We start from the raw sequence: 19,415 nt of genomic DNA on the forward strand, positions 1-19,415 counted from the left end.
CTCCCATCCTATATGCTCTTATTCAATACAAACTGATACCAACCCCATCAAAAGATGAAGTCAAATTCCCCTCCTGTGGAATCTGGGATGGACTTATAATGTCTCTGTGACCTAATGGAATGGGCCAGAAGAGACATGGAGCATGGCTTCTGAGGCCAGGTCAGAAAAGATTGTACAGCTGTTACCCAGTTCTTCTGGGACACTTGCTCTGGGGGCAGCCAGGGGCCATGGGCTGTGTAAAAAAGCCTGTCTAAGCTGAGACCACCCTGCTGTAGAGGCCACGTGAAGCACTCCAGATGACAGAACAGCTGAGCTCACAGGCAACAGCAGCACCAACTCCAGTTACGAGAGTGAGCTGTCTTGGGTGTGGAGCCTGGCTAGACTCCCCGTGGCCATGGCCCCAGCCAACACCTGACTGAGATGCCTGAGAGACCCCAAGTGAGAACAGCCTTTCTGAGACCTGCTCAAATTTCCGATACTTAAATAATGAGCAAAATAAAATTATCTTTTTAAGTTGCCGAGTTTTGAGATATTATTTATTCAGCAGTAGTAACAGGAACAGAGTGGTTTTTTAAATTTCATTATTTTTCAATGAGCATCCTTTACTATAATTCTAAATTTTCCATTAAAATGCAATTATTTCCAAGGCTAGTCTGAATTATTTATTTGTTTTCCCAAATTCTGTAAATGGAACTTTATCTTCTTTAAAATAGGGTTATTTATTAAAGTAAATAAAATTCTACTTAAGATATTACCAGAAAATCATTTTTGAAATAAAGGCTAATGAGAATTGTAATTTTTTTTTTCAAGTTGTCCCAGTGATAAATAGCATGGTTCTGCTAGCAAATGTCAGCAATCTGGTAAACATCATGTTGGACAAAGGCCAGGTTGTCCTAAGACATCATGCTTTCTTCCCCCCCCCCCCTGCTCTGTGGCAGGGGTCCAAACTCTAAGATTTATTCTTGTTGGTTTCCAACAGTATTTTTTATAATTCTGTCTTCCATTTAATAATTAGGACAATGGTGATACGCTTCAGTTTTTGGCACATGATGTGACATGTTGGAGTCCCAGCTTCCTCAAAAACCTTTCTGTTCCAGGCATGCATGGTTCCCTATTTCCCTCTTAAAAATGGCAATTTGATTGTGGTGGCAGTTGGACCAGCTTTCAGAAATAGGACATTCCCCTTTTAATTCGATTCTTTTTTCAAATAAACTCAAGGAAGGTTTAACCTTCCTGGTTCTATGTATGGTCATCCTCAAAACAAAACAAAGAAACAAAAGCAAAAACGCTGTGTACCAAAGCTCCATGACTCCTAATTCCCAGTTAGCCACGTTTCCTCCTTTTTCCAGCCCGATAGAATCAAGTATACTGTAGAATTATGCACTCATCCAAGCACTAGGTCATGATATGTTCACTTATTCATCAGGCATCTATTGATGTTGGAGTAACTACCAAGTATAAGGCATTTTATTGAGTAGAGGGTATACAGAAATAGATTCCGAATGCTTCCCTTCTGGTAGAGGAAGTAAATGTTTAGCTAGGTAAACAAAATCTACCGAATAACTATTACATAGTATATATTTGGTTAGTAGAGAATAATCAAGGCAAATGTGGATTACAGTGAAAGCACAGAAGTAGATAAGCTGCACACATCGCCTCAAAGTGATCTTCAGACTAACTCAAGGTTAACTGAATCCCGAGTGTTGTCATGTAGTTGCTACAGGGCTTTCTCCTTTTATTAAGACTGGAGTGAAAATTGGGTTAATTCTTCTTTATACTTATTTTCAAGGAAATATATAATCTTCTTGCTATTCTTTGAAGGAGAAAAGTTCAGATTAGAGGGTCTCCTGCATTTCTCTTAACCAGGGGAATCCATATTCTCGTAACCTAGTCCCATCTTGTCCTCTGGAGCCAGGATGATCTTGCAGGGGAGAATGCCTCACAGCTGCAGGCTGACCAAATGCCTTGATCCCACACAGCTGCCTCTCTCTCCCTCCTGGGACCGAGAAGGAAACCAGGGGTATGTCAGTTCTCAGTCAGGTCAAGAAGACAGATGCTTCCTTTGGCTTTCTCTGACTCCTCTCTTCCTCCCCCCCCATCTTTAACCCCTGGTGTCAGGAACGTTGGCCATCTGGGTCACAGGAGAATTCCTCCCCTTCATCTGAAGATCTGTCATGCTCCATCCTACCCAATACGAATTTAGGCGACACATGGGGCATGCTCTGTGCACAGCCTCCTTCTCATACCACGTCTGAGGCACACCCTTTGGATGCATCTGAAACTCCTAACGAGGGTCCCCCCACGTCCCTGTTGCTGCAGAGCCAGACATAAACTATAAAAGCAACTGAGCTTCCAGCATTCTCTCTGCCCCTCTACAAAATAGCCCTAATTTATTCTTCTGAGTTGATTTCACAAAGGAAGTCTAATGGTTCATTTACCTCATGTATAAAATTTGCTTCTGGAAAACCAGTTTCCCCAAACAAGAAATAAGCTATGGCTTATATGTCCCAAGTGGTGGTTACCGACAAAATTTTCACCAGTTGAAGCAAAATGATTAAAAAGAAGAAAACTAACTCTACTCAGTGTAAAGGGTTGTATGGGTTTCTTTGTGTGTTTTGTTTGGTTTGGTTTTTTGGGGGGGGGTTGGGGGATTTTTTTTTTGCTATGACATTTTTAAAACTAAAATATCCTTTGCCATATGAAGTACATTTTAGGAACCAGTAGTTATTTGCACTGCTTTTACATGGCAAAATAAAATGTTACATCTTCCAACATCATCTCTAGAGAGCCAACTATGTGGGTTGTGAATCATTTATGATTATAAAATAGCCAAATGTTTCACTGTTCTCCACTTCACCAAACCCGTTTTGTTCAAAGGAATGGTGTTTGGAGAAGACTGAATGGATTGCTCGATAATTATACCATTTTCTATTCATGTCTATTTATAGTTGGAGGTGATGTGGTCCTCTTTAGGAGGGAGGGGAAAGAAGGTGCTATTTTTTCCACCTTGACAGGCTATGTACGTCTCAGAGATTCTCAGTTTCAAAGGAAAATAAAAGAACATTATGAGGAATATCCTCATGTTACTAGCCAACTTCGTCTGAACTGGTAAACTAAATAGAATAGTATGGTATTTATCAATATTTTCTATTCTTACCTAATGAAATGTGATATATTCCCATTTATCCAACGAGTTTCGACGTTTTAACATTTATGGGTAGTAAATGGTAAAGCAGAAGTAGAGTTCAGAGGCGTTGAACTGCAAAACCCAAGTTCTTTCAACTGTTAAGTAATTTTAAAAGCCATTTAAATTCTTTTGAAATTTGCTTATAAGAAATGCATCAAGGGGCTCCCGGGTGGCTCAGTGGGTTAAGCATCTGAGTCTTGATTTCAGCTCAGGTCATGATCTCAGGGTCTTGAGATTGAGCCCCATGTTGGGCTCCACACTCAGCACAGAGTCTGCTTGAGATTCTCTCTCTCCATCTTCCTCTGCCCCTCCCCCCACTCTCTTTCTCTCTCTCTCTCAAATAAATCTTTAAAAAATTTTTAAAAAAGAATTGTATCAATAACTATTTAATTTGGAAGAATAGGAAAAAAAAAACCCACAATGTTTATGCTTACTTTACCTGCCAGGGTTGATCTGCCTTTTAGCGACCAGATGGAAATCAACATCAAATAATGCTACCTGGTAACACTTGAGCCAAAGAATATACGTATAAATAAGAAACTGTTTTCCTTCAAGATAGTAAGTACTTAAAGCAGTATGCACTCTGGGATGCTGGGTGGCTTAGTCGGTTAAGTGCCTGCCTTCGGCTCAGGTCATGATCCTGGGGTTGGGATCTAGCCCTGTATCAGGCTCCCTGATCAATGGGGAACCTGCTTCTCCCCTCTCCCTCTGCCTGCTGCTCTGCCTACTTATGCGCTCTCTCTCTCTCTCTCTGTCAAATAAATAAGTAAAATCTTTAAAAAAAAACCAGCATCCATTCACAGGATCAATATTAGGACATTGTAAAAAGATTTGACAAGTATGAATTACATTGTAGGTTTATTATTTTAAGGTAACCCATAGATTTCTGAATTTGCTAATCTTACATTTATTTGTTTTATAAATGCTACATTTAGGAATTAATTGCTTTATGCCTTAAGGGGATAGATAAAAAAAAAAAAAGAAGAGAAGATGGGGGTCTCATTCAATTCTGGTTCAAAATAAAAGCTAAATTACAACAAATTCAGCCAAACAATTGGCCAATATCTATGCAGTACTCATTACTTTCTTGGACAGGTGAAAAAATGTTTACTTTCTCAATCCCCCATGCTAGAGAAAAACATACATAATGCTATTCTGATAAATTGGAACGAGGAACTAAAACAGTCAATGTGTCTTCTTGAACACCTCAAATTTTCCTATGGACTAATTATTCATTCCAATTTCAGAGTTTTTATATCTTAGCTTTGATGTAAAACTGTTTAAAAGAACTGTTTAAAAATTCTATGTAGTTTAACTTCATCAAAATACTTCTTAGTGGCAAAAATAGTCAAACATTTTAGTAAGAAATGTTTGCTTCTATTAAATATGTTTAGATATAAGATGACAAAGGACTACTGTCCTTCAACACTGTAGCTCCCCTCTGCTCATTAAAAGCTCTGGCAAGGATAATCCTTAAGAAAACATTAGCTTTTGATAAAGATAAGCATTCACATTTCTCACCCCAAAGTGCGTTACACTTTTTCTCTATTATAATAATTCAAGCTTCATGTTCAGATCACTAAATAACATAAAACAAAAAATAAAATAAACTGTGTTGCCTTTACGATGAATAAGATTGTCTATTTCTCCTTCCTTGTTTTTTTCTACATATCTTTCACCTTTTACTCCATATAATCAACACACAGAAAATACATATTGAGAGTCCACTATGATCCAGGCACCACACGCAAGTAATAGAATCTCTAAGGCTGGCTGTGATTTTTCTGCAGATGAAGATGTCAAGGCTCTGAACGGTGCCAAGAGCATAAAGTGAGAAGTTAGATGGTAGTGGAAAGTGTGAATAAATGTTTTCTTTAAAGGCAAACAGATTGTTCTTCCTTTTTGAAATGCATATTCTGTTTTAGAAATATCTGACCAAAAGCTTTCACAATATATTTAAATACAAATTTAATAAAAACTAAAAGTAACTTAGATGAGACCATTGCTCATGGGAACTCAGTTCTCTTCATTCAGTAGGGTTCCCCCAAACAGCTCATTATTATAATCTTCGCCACTTCTTTGGTATATAAGGTCAGTCAGCCTTTTAAAGGAATGATGTGCAATCTGGGCTCTTAGATAAAAGGTAACATGTAGAAAACGTCCTCATCCAAAAACAAGACAAAATAAATTGAAACAAGATAATAACAAGGACATCAACAAAACTGTATCATGAGACACCCAAGCCAATGAACTTGACTTTTCCAGAGACTGGATTTTTCTGTTTAGTTTTGAGCAATAGGCTTAGGCCTTTTTTTATGAAAGACAACTGGAAAACTGTCTCAAATGCTTTCATCATACTCAAGCTTTAAACTATTTATAATGTGAGCAAACTACAGTTATGTAAAATAAAATCAGTGAAGTGAGTACACAAGTCTTTCCTCCTTAAAAATATCAACTGTTCATTGTTGGCAATTTATGGGGATAACCATGAATCCTTTTAACCTTGTTTCCAGAGGCAAAATGAGATTTAACTGGCTTCACATTTCTTAGGAACTTGGCCATTTTAATAAATTTTTTAAAAGTTTACTCCTAGTATATCCATCACATGGTGATTCTTATGTGCAAATATTTTCAACTGCATGATTTTCCTACTCATACCAGTAATGCAGATAATCTCTAGATGCTTATAACAGTTTTTATAGAATTTGAGAGTGATCTAATCCCACTTGTAGCAAATATACATTTCAAAAGAGAATTAATCACCACCAATATAATATCAGACCCACAAGAACAAGGACCATATTTGTCTTCCTTGTTCCTTTCTTGCCAGGGCCTACAACAGATCCCCATTGTGGGATCTCAATATATTTGCTGAATGAATGAGTGAATGAATGAATGAATGAATCCAGTGGAATTACCCTGTAGCTTTTTAAAAACATTTCCACACACTTTTCTTCTGGGTGTTACATGGTTATACAATATGTCAACATTTTAAAAACTATACTAAATGTTTGATTTTGAGTTGTTACTATTTAACATGTTTTATGTTTTCCTGGGTTCCAGCATGTAGTTTATTCCAACTGTAGAGGTTAGTGGCAAATTTTCCTGCAAAATACTGCTAGAAAGCATGTTCTGAATAGACATAGGGTTCCCCAAAGCAGTACCCAACTATACTATGGAGTTTCTTCAGTAAGGAAATATACAATGGCAGAGTCATTCTGTGAGGATTTTTTTTCTTTTTCTTTTTTTTTTTTTCACTTATAAGAAAATGAACCAAAAACAGAGGAAGAGAGACAGAGATGCAATTCAACTGTCATGTCAATTACATTCATTCCCCTTGGGTCCATCTGCTGGGGCCTCAAACTTTCTAGAGATTTATCTTTTGAGTGTATTGCTCTTGGAATTCCCAGGCCAATGTTTTCTTGAAACACGATAAATCAAGCTGTATACAGTGTTAGGCTAAAGATATATGTCCCGTGGTTATATTGAATATGTACACCGTATCTTAGTTGTAAAGATTGCTTTTGAAACTTTCTAAAGAATATAAATAGCTAGATTACAACATGCCAAAGGCAAAGGCAAAACTAAGACCCAGAGATTAAGGGAGTATTTTGGTGCTTGAAAGATAATTTTTTTGTTCTAAAACTTCACTTGTTTTGCTTCTGATAACTGCATACTTTACAATTTAGTAATGTTCGAACTCTGTTATCTGGGCTAACTAAGCCAAGAGTAGGGCCATCACCCAGGTCTTAATATCTAACATTTCTTCAAAGCAAATCACGGAATTAAAGTAAGCCATCTCTTTGGAATCGTGGAACAGAAGACATTGTTTCATTCAAAATTTTATTTTACAAAAGGGGGACCATGAATTTCAGAAAGATTTTTTAAAAAGTGACTCGTCTGAGATTGCAAAAGTGATGGAGCCCCAACTTAAAAGGGAAAGAAAAAGTTCTCCTAACTGCAAAGCTCCTTCTTGCTATGCTATTCAGCTTCCTTGACTTCTCCATAGATGGCACTGTCTCTCACATTTGGAACTGCAGAGATGACAAAGGAAAATGCTAACCCCTCGGGGAAGCCATGTCTGTGAATGAAGCAAGGTAGGCAGAGAAAGCCTGCACCTACTCACCCAGATCAGAACACTGGACAACTCGCAGGTGACACTGACAGCGGAAGGGACACACAGGGCCCAGAGGCTCGAGGTCAGAATCCACAGGAGCATGCTCTTCCGGGCCTATCCCAGAAGCCTCATCTTCTAGCATAAAGTCAAATAAGCCTCTCTGTTGGAACGGCCCAGCCCAGGAAACTTGTGCTAGCAGGAGGAAGATGATGGTTGCCTTCATGATTTATCTCACGTATTTTCACAGCCAAGGAACCTAGGAAATAAACGAAAGGTTTAGAAGAGCCGTACCGCCTGGTTACTGCATTATGTCTCATATAACACCCCACAGTAGAGTGAGTGTAAAGTATATATATATATATATAAAAAATCTTTCATTTACTGTTAGGAAGCAGAACACTGAAATGTATTTGAAAGGTACGTAACAGACTACCTTGCTCAGCTATTTACTTGGGAAAAGAAATCTGAATGTAATTTAAATCTGCTTGCTTGAATTTGGGGTCCAAATTGAGACAGTATATTATATATTCACGTCATTTGCAAAATTGTTATGATGATAGACCATGTTGAAATTCTCAGGGCTCATTCAACACAAGCCAAGCCACAGTCAAATAAAATTTGTCTATACACATGAGAGCTCTTCAATTCCTGCATCAGAAATACCTCTGGAAACCAATGTCATCTCCCCATCCCACTGTATTTATCTTGGTCCAGACCTTTCTCATCACTCCCTGAACAATCACAAGAGCTTCCAACTGGTCTCGGCCTTGACTATTTCCTTTACTCCAGGTCATCCTCCACTCTGCTGCTCCAGTCATGTTCGGAGAATTAGATTTCATTGTATTTCTATTCTACAGAAAACTCCTCATTGACTTCTTAAGGCTTGCCAGTAAGGTTCACGTCCCCTTTGTGGCCTGTGAGACCATTCATAATTTGGTACCAACCGGTGTTTCAAGCCTTATTTTTCTCCATTTCCTCTCTCCTCCAGTCCCCACCTCAACCCCAACACTCAAAGCTAAGTGCCATTTAAAATACTTACCTTGTAAGATGTCTGTGAAGACTGACTGAGCTAATGGACTTCCCTTGTGGATTGCCTGGCTCATCCAGGCAGGATGCTGCTTCCTCCTTCTTCTGTGCCCTAAAGCACGTTGCTCTTACCTCTTTTAAAGAACTTATCACATTATACTGTAATTTGTTTTGCGTGCTTGGTCTGTCCCCCCAACTAGAAGATGTACTCCTTCAGGGCGTGTCTTATTATTCTTTGTTCTGTACCCAGGCCTTGCACAACATTTTGCACATAAATGACTCAATTGACCATCAATCTATTAACAATACCAGTTATTCGGCTAGTTCTGGGCAACCAGTCGGTTTGATTTTTTAAAACACAAACTTATCTTTTCTCGATATCAAATTTCTAGCCTGAGAAAGGTAACAAATGGAAAACCTCAACTTGGTGGAACATAATTTATTTTTTAAGATAAATCTATGGGCCAGTTTCTCAAACTGATCTTTTTTTTTTAATAAAACAATAAACATATGTGGAAAAGCCTCCTGGTTTTTACAGGACTTACATGTCATCTGGCTTTACCCAGAGGGCAATTTTGTAAACAAACAAAAGTACAGTTTCGACAAATCCATACAATATTTATCCATTCATTCAATAAGTGTTTTAGATACATACATCTGTCGTTGAGTTGGTGTTCAGGTGGCTGAAGGGAACTACACAGATCTGAATAACAAAAAGTAGTTCATCACATAGAGAATAAGCAGTGTGTTTTTGACTTGATATGTTTTAAAATCCTATTGCAACTGTTCTAAGGATTCCCAAAACACATAGCAGATGTTATCTTTCGTTCCCCTCCATCTACTTTGAATTGTGCACTTACAAGAATCATATTAACGCTGCCCATTCATAACCAGACTCAAAGAATGATTTTCAGTCATCAGCCAATTGTAACATAAGCAACCACAACAAATCCAAAACAAACAAAGACAAAAAAATAAACCACTTTGGATGTCCTAACCTTAATGTATCTATCTACGTAACTTCTGAAAATTCTTGGCTAGATGCACTAGAGAAGGAAAAAAAGTTTTTGGATTTCTTACACTTTTGTTCTTAAGTTCATATTTATTACTGGGGTACATGTAAGGCAGCACTGGCATGTGGCTTCTCATTTAAAAATACCACAAAGATTATTGTTCACACTGCCCCTTTAAATTTGGTATCAGGTTTTCTCTGGGAGTGTGTTCTGTGCTCCCACTCAGTTACTGCCTAGCCTTTTAACGGAGCCCCATTGTTTTGGCAGTGTTCCCTTGGACTGGATCTAAGGGAGTGGTTTCTGTCTGTTTCACATTAAAATGCAATGTTTACGGTTTACCACAGGTTGCTAGTGTTGCATACTTAATATCTTACAATTTTAGAAGAAAAATGAAGCAAAGTAATTGCAGATTGAATAAATAGCAATGAGAATTAATGCAGATGTTGCTTTTTGATCTTTTCTCCAGAACAGAAAATGCCTGGTTGTTTCACTAACCCAAAAAAGGAAATGTTGAACGCTAGCTCAGACGAATATTATCATTTATATGTGTTTACTCTTGTTAAAATGGTGCAAATTCTCTGTACAATATTTTTCTTGGTTTAACACGGAGCACAAGCTGGGAGTTTATAGTTTCCATTACTTATTTTATATCACTTTGATTTGTGTGTGTGTGTGCGTGTGTGTGTGTGTGTGTGTGTGTGTGTGCATTTTAACCCTGAATGTCCTGGAGAAGAATATGCATCCAGAAACTTTATACAAATTCCCCAAGAGATGATTTCTTTTAAATTAGTGTCATCATACCTGAAGACCCAGCATCTTAAAACAATTAATGGGCGAAGTTGTTATTAATAATTTCTTAATCATTCCCTTCCTTCCTTAGTATATAAGAAAAATAAACAAAAAAGAGCAGATGCCCTTGTAGAAACCAAGGAGATTATTCCTGAGATAATATACTTTCTAAATTTCACTGAAACTGTTTTAAGCATTCTCAAAAAGTATGACTCTTTCTTAGATGTTAATTTCTAAGTATAATGTCACTGCTCCACTAAAGCTGGTCGCCACAGTTCATAAGTGTTTCATCAAAAATAATAATTTCTGGCTCCTTAAACTACTTCAGCCCATTAAATTAACTATATCACTCAGTTCAACATTTGTAGGGTGTCATTTATGCATTTGGTATGACTTTCATAATCAAAACTGAACCCTCAGGAGATAAGGAAAACTATAACTGCAGAGCAAAATAAAAATCCCCCAGCACTAGGTGAAGGAAAAGCCTCAATAATAATGGAAATAATTTAAAAATAGACAATAAAAATGGCATTTATCCATAAATAAGGAATGCCATAGGAGGCATTTGGCTCTTTTTCTGGTCAAAATAGCAATAGGAAAAGAAAAAGCCACAGGAATTTATGTCACTGGGAGCCCACTTAACCAGTGGTCACTGTGTTACCCTGTTTTGAAATTAGCAAGAAAAATAACCTACACCTTCGTTTTCAAGTGATGTACCTTACAATAAAATTTCATTTGCATTGAAAATAACTGACTGGGTTTTTTCTTTCTCTATAAGGAATTAGGTAGCTAACTGTGAGCTTATCTTTAATAAGCAGCATAAGTATTTTCAATGTTTATTTTCACTTCTCTGGTGATAATTTCTATTCTTTTCTAGGTTGTAGAAATATACATTTATTTGATTTCTGCCGCTAATCACCAGAGTTCACATCTCTGAGGTTTTAAAAGTTCTGAAAATATGCAAGAATTCAGGAGGGAACTAAATCCTTAAATATATATATATATGTATATAACCCAACTACAAATAGTATGCTGATCTAGAATTTAAATACTTTCGTAAAACATTTCATTAGTACAAATACAAAATATATCAATATAGATAGTCATGGTGTTAGGTTATAGTTTTTTTTTTTAATAAACATCTTTGCAAGAACAGAAAGAACTAAAACAATGCATTCAACCATTTTACCAAATATTTAACTTCTGTCTTCAAGTAATACTTGTTTAAAATACTGCATAAAGATTATCAAAAGTTTAGCACGATTTTTTTTCTTTTCTTTCTCTCACCAAATAATTCCTTTTGCTCTCAACTTGATCGAAGTTTTATTAGTCTGTAGCAGAGTTCAGGACAATTATTGAAAACCATACCTTTTAATCCGGGGATTTGCCACAGGAGCCCTCAAAGCTGAGATGTAATTACACTAAATATTCAGCCCAAGCAAAAGAGTTTGCAGGTGTGGAAAGGAGGAGGGGGTAGGTGCTGCTCTGTGACTGTCACTAGGTTGAAAACCTCCTGCTTCTACTCCATAGCACAGCTAAAAAATAAGGTTTCCCTCAATGAACACAATCCGGCTGACACCCACATTAGATCATATGGTAATGATATGTCTCTTGTATTGCAGCCAGAAAGTTTATCGGCCTTTTTTCTCCCCATTTGCTTTATTCCTTCTGCATCTGCTTAAGATTCTAAACTGCTTATGTGGTATAGAGGGGCAACTTGATTTGAAATTTGTTTTATTGTGTTGATTCATTTCCCTAAAACATTGTAACTAAAGGGTTTGCTTCCCCACCCCCAGCCTCACTCCACTATCCACCCTTTCTAGTCTTGTTTATAAGTAACATTTATACTTGCCAAATGACAATTTTTCTTGCTTTTGTGATGTGCAAATCTGGCAAATGGAACCAAATTAATCTTGTGGTTATTTTAAATGTGGTCTGCAGAAATACATGAGTAGATTTATATGAAAATACTCTTTCAGATTCTTACTTGCCTTGGGCTCTTTGTGCAAATTCAAGTACTCTGCTGTGGAGTTTTTCTATGTATTTTGAACATATTTCTAAAGTGTCCTGGAAGACAGTCATGGTTTTATATGAAAAGAATGTCACTTTTGCCATTATTATTATTATTACTATTATTATTTCCTTACTCATAGTTTATATTCTTTCTTGTTTACCAGCCAATGGGTTTCTTCTTTTTTTCTAAATAAAACACACAGATACTAGAAATTGGTCACATTATAATTTAGCCTGCGTATGAAAATTTTGATTTTCATGGACTATACTTTTATATAATCCAGAACTTTGAAAAGGCAACAGAGTCTATGGCTCTTTTCAAATTTCAGTAAATAGAAATAGAAAGTGTAAACACAAGGAAAGATATTTATTTAGCCCCTGGAAAGCTTTTTTGAGTTTTTGTAATTCCCTTGCTGGATGCTGTTTAATTCTCTCCCTGTGTGTCTCTATGTTTTGACTTGTATCTTTCTGCCCTGGCCCCTAGGCTGTTACCAGGTGGAAACTTGAAATCAACATCTGTGAAACATGAGAGGATAGCCCTCCCATCCTCCACCTTCCCTTTCCCTCCTCTAGCCATCCAAGTACACAATTCTACAATAAATACTTTTGCCTTGATGAAACTTGAAGGAATTAAATTCTTGAGTGGGTATCTAAAGGAGCGGAGGGGTGCTGTCGCATGACATTTTGCCTTATTTCCCAAGACCCGCCTCCCTAATTTTATAACATCTTACCCCACGCCTCCTCTCTTTGACACTGAATAACCACATGCCCAGTTATTCCGATCGTTTAGGAAAAAAAGCCAAGTATTATTTTCCCTGGATCTTGGTGCAAAATCCATGATCCCCTTATGTGGAATTAATGACGTTTTCCTCTTGAACTCCTCTTGCATCCATTTCTTTCATAGGACTTGCAATAGCTTCTTCTTCCTGTAATAGCTGTTTACGGATGTGTGTCACCCCAAGGGAGGAAGTGCATCATTTTCCTTTGTAGAGCCCCTGTACCCAGCACAGTCATGGTATATAGTAAATTCTCAAGAAACACTTGGTGAATGACCACACAAAGACAGAACATTGGCTATAGATTCCGCCATGATTATTGTTTTGCCCAGCCCTGGCTTGCTGTGAATCAAAACCCAACCCTACCATAGTGTATATGATGAATAATGGCAGTAATTGTCACTGAAGAGAGAGAAAGGGCGGGGGGGGATAAGGGTATTAAGGAGAAAATGGAAGAAGAAATAGGAAAGGAAGAGGAAAAGAAGACACATTATCTTGAGGGTGGACCATCTCACTTTTATAAAGCAGTCATTTTGGTTGTTGTTCACTTCTGGGTTTTTTCCTCTGATAGTAAAGACAATATACTTAACCTCTCTCAGTCTAGTTCCCATATCTGCATGATAGGTAAAAATGATTACCTAACTTAAAATACTGGCAAGAAGATGAAGTGACGCAGTATACATAAAGCACATATCTCAGAGCATGGCCCGATAAGTTAAGCTCCCCATAAATGTGAGCTTTTACTGTTTTCTGATGTATGTCGTAGCAATCCTTTGAGATGAGCAAGGGAAATCATTTTCACTATTTCCATTTTACAGATGAGTAAATGGAAGTCTGATAATCTGCCCAAGTTCACAGAGCTGGTAAGAAGCACAACAGAAACTAATACCCAGATCTTCTTGCACCTAATCTACTCTTCCACTGTACTCGATTTTAAGAAAGACCAAACTCCTAATAAAGAAAATTAATTAGCAAAATTCTTGGATAACATGTCTTTGCAGACTAGTTTAAAAACTGTCACCAAGCTACAATTCTTTTTACATGCCATATTTGTGCAAGAACAAATATTTCCTTTTTTTTTTAAATTTTAGTAAGAACTTCACTTCCAAAACTCCAGGAATTTTAACAAACATCATCTTATTTAAAATACCATTAATTGGATGTTAAGTTGCATACATTGTCACATCCACTTTTAGGCGGAAGACACTAAGACACAAGCAAGTCTTAGGCAGTTAAGTCACAAAGATGCCATGGGGCTATCGTCAGAATCCAGGTCTCTTGGAACACTTTTGAGGCTAGAAGCAGTGCTTGCGCAGAGGCTGCTGAAATTTATCCTGGATAAATTGGAACATTTGGGGGTAGGGTTCACCGAAAGCTTGGCTGCCTTATAGATATTTGAAATATTCAAATTCAGAGCACATTCCACATCTGCTGTTAAAACCACTTAAACTATGATTTCTACTGACAACCCACTAGTTAGCAGACAACCCACTAGTTCTACATGTTGTCAAAGTTCATTTCAAGGCTAGTCACTCTTTCTCACCAACATCAAATACAAGTGATTTAAATTATACCTGTATATTAAAGATGTGAAGAATGCCAGAGTTTAGAAAGGTCTTCTTCAGAAACCCTTTTATTTTCTAAGAGGTCTGGAAGCAAGTCATTATCTTCACAAACCTGATGTGACTGGTTTATTCTTAGACTGACTCTTCACAATTAGGTCAGGGGCTAGAATGGGTTGTCTGGCTCTTTATTTTGCCACCCTGGACAGATTTTCTCTTTTAGCCAAGGAAGAAGGTTCAGGTGGAATTCAGGGTAGTCTTGAATACAGAATGGCTTGAAACACAATCTGGTAGTAGAAAACCATTACGTTGGCCATCTCTCTTTCCCACAAGCCTTCTCTGCCCCCACCCATCACCATTGTGTTCCGTGTACTTGTGCCTTTGTATAAATAACTTAACCTCTCTGACCATCAGTTTTTTAAACTATAAAATGTGGATAAGCATAGTACTGCCTACTTCATAGATTTATGGAGAGGTTTCAAATAGGCTAAAACATACAGCACTTAGGATTGTGCCTGCCACATATCAAATACTACGCAAGTGTTGGCTGATGCTTCTGTTGCTGTCACTGCTGTGTTGGTGGTGTTGCAAAACTTTCCTTGGACACTCCATTCCAGTAAGCAGACCATATCCTTTCCCCAGCCCAAGATGCAAGAAATCATCAAAGCCATGATACAGTCAGAAAAGCAAGGACTTTGCATTTAGATAAGTTTGAGTTTAAACCTTTACTCTGTACTCGCTAAATATAACTATCTGCCTTTCCTTGTGCAGAACGTTGTACTGGGTTCCAGGTCCTGCTCAGATGCATTCATGGACTTTATAAGTAGCCAGAGACCCCAGGGGAAGAATCTCCACTCTGGGAATAGGGGCAAGGATAGGGCAAGTTAGGAATTAAGACAGGGAAAAGGTAACTCTCTTTCACCACAAGGAGGTATTCAGTTCCTTAATTCTCTGCGTCTTTTCTTGAACGCTCAGGAGCTTCTTTTTTATCAACGGCAGTCAAGAGATTTTTATTCTTTTCATGAATTGATCAGTTTGTACCGGGACAAGGCAAAATTTATTGAATATCTAGTAGTGTGGGCAAACAACATACCTCTCTGCTAAATACGAGGAAATTTCCAGTAACTTATCAAACAATCAATCAACCAGCGAATACTGACTGAGGAACCACTATGTGAGAAAATATTAATATTAGGTTAATATAAGATACTAAGAAATAAAAAGTGCAATGTGAAAGGCATGACCTTATAGAACTCACACCAGTAAGGAGATAGTGCATAAACTATATATATATATATACACACACACACACATATAGTGTTTATATGTTTATCTATATATATTTATGTTATATAATATGCTATATGTTATATGTCCTATAATATATATGTGTTATATAATATATATAATAGCCTTTTAGAGTTTTCATACCAGGAAACTTATAATGCATTATATAATTATAATTCCTAGCCAAAGTTAAGTATGATATAATTAAAAATAATTGTCTTAGAAAAGCAGAGGAGGGATGGGAGAGAGATCATTTTACATGTGGATAGTTAGGCAAGTGTTTATGGAGAACAAGGTAAAAGCTGAGCTGCTGAAACCTGAGGGATAAAAAGAATGTGAAAGAAGAGAGACAGCTTTTTGGTCTGGCAGAACAGAACTATCAAAATCTTGGCAATGGGAAGGCCAAAGGCAATAAATAAACCAATGTGGCTTAAGTGAATGCTTTCTTTCAAAGAAGCCATAAGCCCTTTTATTACCTTGAATATTCGGCAGCTACCATGGTACCTGACTTGTGGAAGTCACAGAATAGATAAATGAATGTTCCCTGTGTATGGTAATAACTAGCACGAGATAAGGAAGGTTAAGAAAGGAGGGTAGAGTTTGTGAAAAGTCCCCCATAGGGCGCCCGTGTGTTTATTTATTTGTTCACCTAATACATTTGGTGATTAATATCTGCCAATTGATGTGCTGGTAGCTGGATGTTATCAAAGGTATTAGAATGAGGTAATAGCATGATAAAAGTTTTATTTTAGGGGCACCTGGGTGGCTCAGTCGTTAAGCGTCTGCCTTTGGCTCAGGGCCTGATCCCAGGGTCCTGGGATTGAGCCCCGCATCGCATCGGGCTCCCTGCTCAGCGGGAAGCCTGCTTCTCCCTCTCCCACTCCCCCTGCTTGTGTTCCCTCTCTCGCTGTGTCTCTCTCTGTCAAATAAATTTTAAAAATCTTTAAAAAAAGTTTTATTTTAGCAAATAAAATCTAGCAAGTTCATGCAGGGTGGTGAAAGTAGAATCAAGGAAACTAGTAAGGAAGGTATTGCTTTAGTCTTGATGTATTAATATATTACTAACAAGAAGATGAACATGGTAAAAATAGGCCCACTGCTCAGGAAGGGGTTGTGATATATTAAAGATAAATATTTAGAGCACCCGTCCTGGGTCAGGCCCTGTGGTGTGTTCTTCAAAGGCATTATCTCAATTAAGACTCATGATAACCCTATCATTTAGGCACTATCATAATCAATTCTCATAATCCATTCCTTTTTAAGATTTTATTTGTAAGTGATCTCTTCACCCAGCATGGAGCTGGAACTCACAACCCGGAGATTAAGAGTCACATGTTCTACCGACTGAGCCCGTCAGGTGCCCCCCTCATAATCAATCGTATAAGCACAGAGCTGAGCCTTGAAGAAGCTCTGTACTCCACTCACTGTTCCCTGCCATCCTGACCAGCTGCTTCGTCATGTGAGCAAAGGCAGGGACAGTAAACTTCTTTGCTTGCTTCTTTATCTCAAGGGAGAGCATTCTTTCAATGGAAAAGAGCAACAAGCAAACAGGATTACGCTAACTAAAGCTCTTGATGGATGCAAAAATCCTAAGAAATTAACCATTTTATTTGAATTCAGCTTTTAGGGCACTATAATGATTTGTAGCCTTGAAGGTGACTCTAGCGCAAGTAATGAGGGAGAAAGCGTGCAATCTGAATTACAGGATTAAAAAAAATAAGAAGGATTAATGCAGAATCTTTCCCTCTGAATTCTCACATGTGGAAAACTTTATGTTGAATGAAGGCTGTTCTCACTGTGAGTGATGGCAGAATTGTCATCATTTGACAGATGAGACCAGCTCAGGAGATGCACATAATGGAAGTGAATAGAAACTACAAAAGAGAGAGATAAAAGCCAGACATTTCCTAGAAGACCACCTCCTGGCCCTGCTCCTGCCTGTTTACTTGCTAGCTGAGGAGTGCTGCTGGAAGCAAGGCCTGCTACCTTACACCATCGAAGTAAACTCCGTTGGCTGTACTTGCTTTTCAAACAAAGGAAGACATCCTACGTGAAGACAAAAGTTGAGTTCAAGCACGAGACGGGATAGAATAGAATAACGTGCAATGCCTGAATTGTAGAAAGCAAAGGAGACCTGGTGTTTGTAATTTCCTTTCACAAAGATCATTTCATTAGTTTTTCAGGGAGCTAGCCTCCTATCATGGCTGAGCACACACACCCTGGGGCCAGAATGCTCAGGTTTGACTCTTGACTCTGCCACTGATGATCTGTGTGACCTTAGGCAGTTCCGCCATTCATGAGAGCACCTTAGGGTAAAACGATAGCACAGGATAAAATGAGTCTGTATTTGTAAAGGATGTAGAACAGAACAGTACAGGAGAAGCTATGTAAGTTTATGTCAAGGAATGAAAATGTCAGAATGGACTGAGGGTTTTAAGAGATTGTTTTCTTCTCCGTGTTGGTATTTCTTCATCCTCTAGCCTGACAGTTATGTCCTGTTTAGTTTGGAACCCTCAGATGCAGGTCATGTCTGGGAAGTGTGTATTTACTGCATGGCACCTATTTGGTCTGCAAATATTCTCCTTTCAATTTACCCTGTATCCGAGGAAAAGTGAACGCTCCACGACAGAATACAGTCCTCTAGAATTTAAGTAGGCAACCGAATGAAAAGTTTTGCTCTAATGTCTGTACTGTAAAATAATGACTTCAGGAACTTTTTCTGAGATAGTTATAGCCCCTTGAGAACTATTTGATTTGATTCAAGTTGACCCTTTAATAGCAATAATTCATTTCTTGTAATTTGCCTTGTTGAGGTTAATTCTTTAATAATTCATGAGATGAATTTTTTGATGTGGACATATATTAACATGACAACAAAGTGAAAGATGCTTTCCCATTTAAATCATATGAGAGTTTTTATATTTGGAAACAATCCTGTATTTCGAATAAATCCACTTCAAATACTTGAGGAAATATTACTGTTCAGAAATAATTTATGTGCCCATTTTTTATAGAATGATGTCTAAGCATATCATTTATATAAGCATTAAATCACCAATATGCGAGCTTACTTTATAATTATGAGTCTGCGGGGATAAAAAAAGAAAATTGAGGCATGATCACATTTGGTGTTTCAGGTTTAAATCTCTTTGGAGCTTTCTTCATCAAAAGGTTGGCTTCTCATGAAACATCTTCATTCCTGGGGGCCAGTTTCAGTAACTTCCCTAGCATTACTCATGGTCGGAAACAGTACACCATCCAACTAGAAACAGAGTATTTAATTCTTCCCATAGGCCAAGAACCATAGAAGTGTATGCTATCAAAGCAGCTCTTTAAATAGGTGATTTGTTAACCTTCTGAATGATAAGAACATTATGTGCCTGTCTGAGGCAAGTAAAACCACGTAGTAAAAGCTCTGAGAGATTCCAGGAAATATTGAGATTTTTTTTGCTTTCATGTAATTGCAAGTCCTGATGGTTGCCGCCTGGCAATTAGAATATGGTGACACCAACGTTACATTAAGAAATATTTAATGATACCATTGCACATTTGGTGGTTTCAAAGGCCATGTGTGCGTGCGTGTGTGTATGTGTGGTAAAAGTATACGTAATGTAAATTTCATCACTTTCTTTTTAAATGTTCAAT

General features: G+C 37.7%; 1 protein-coding gene across 1 annotated transcript in view; it reads right to left on the reverse strand.

Annotated features, from left to right (window-relative positions):
- DCN (decorin) overlaps positions 1-11,697 on the reverse strand; it is a 70,109-nt gene extending 58,412 nt beyond the window's left edge. The window contains exons 1-2 of the mRNA XM_034643666.1: positions 11,501-11,697; positions 7,314-7,560 (exon numbers count right to left, since the gene is read on the reverse strand). Of these exons, the coding sequence (XP_034499557.1) occupies positions 7,314-7,527 (214 nt within the window). The 5' untranslated portion in view covers positions 7,528-7,560; positions 11,501-11,697. The remainder of the gene's footprint in view (positions 1-7,313; positions 7,561-11,500) is intronic.
- Positions 11,698-19,415: the final 7,718 nt, after the last annotated feature.

The sequence above is a fragment of the Ailuropoda melanoleuca genome, chromosome 15 (assembly GCF_002007445.2).
Source record: "Ailuropoda melanoleuca isolate Jingjing chromosome 15, ASM200744v2, whole genome shotgun sequence".
Classification (NCBI taxonomy): Eukaryota; Metazoa; Chordata; class Mammalia; order Carnivora; family Ursidae; genus Ailuropoda; species Ailuropoda melanoleuca.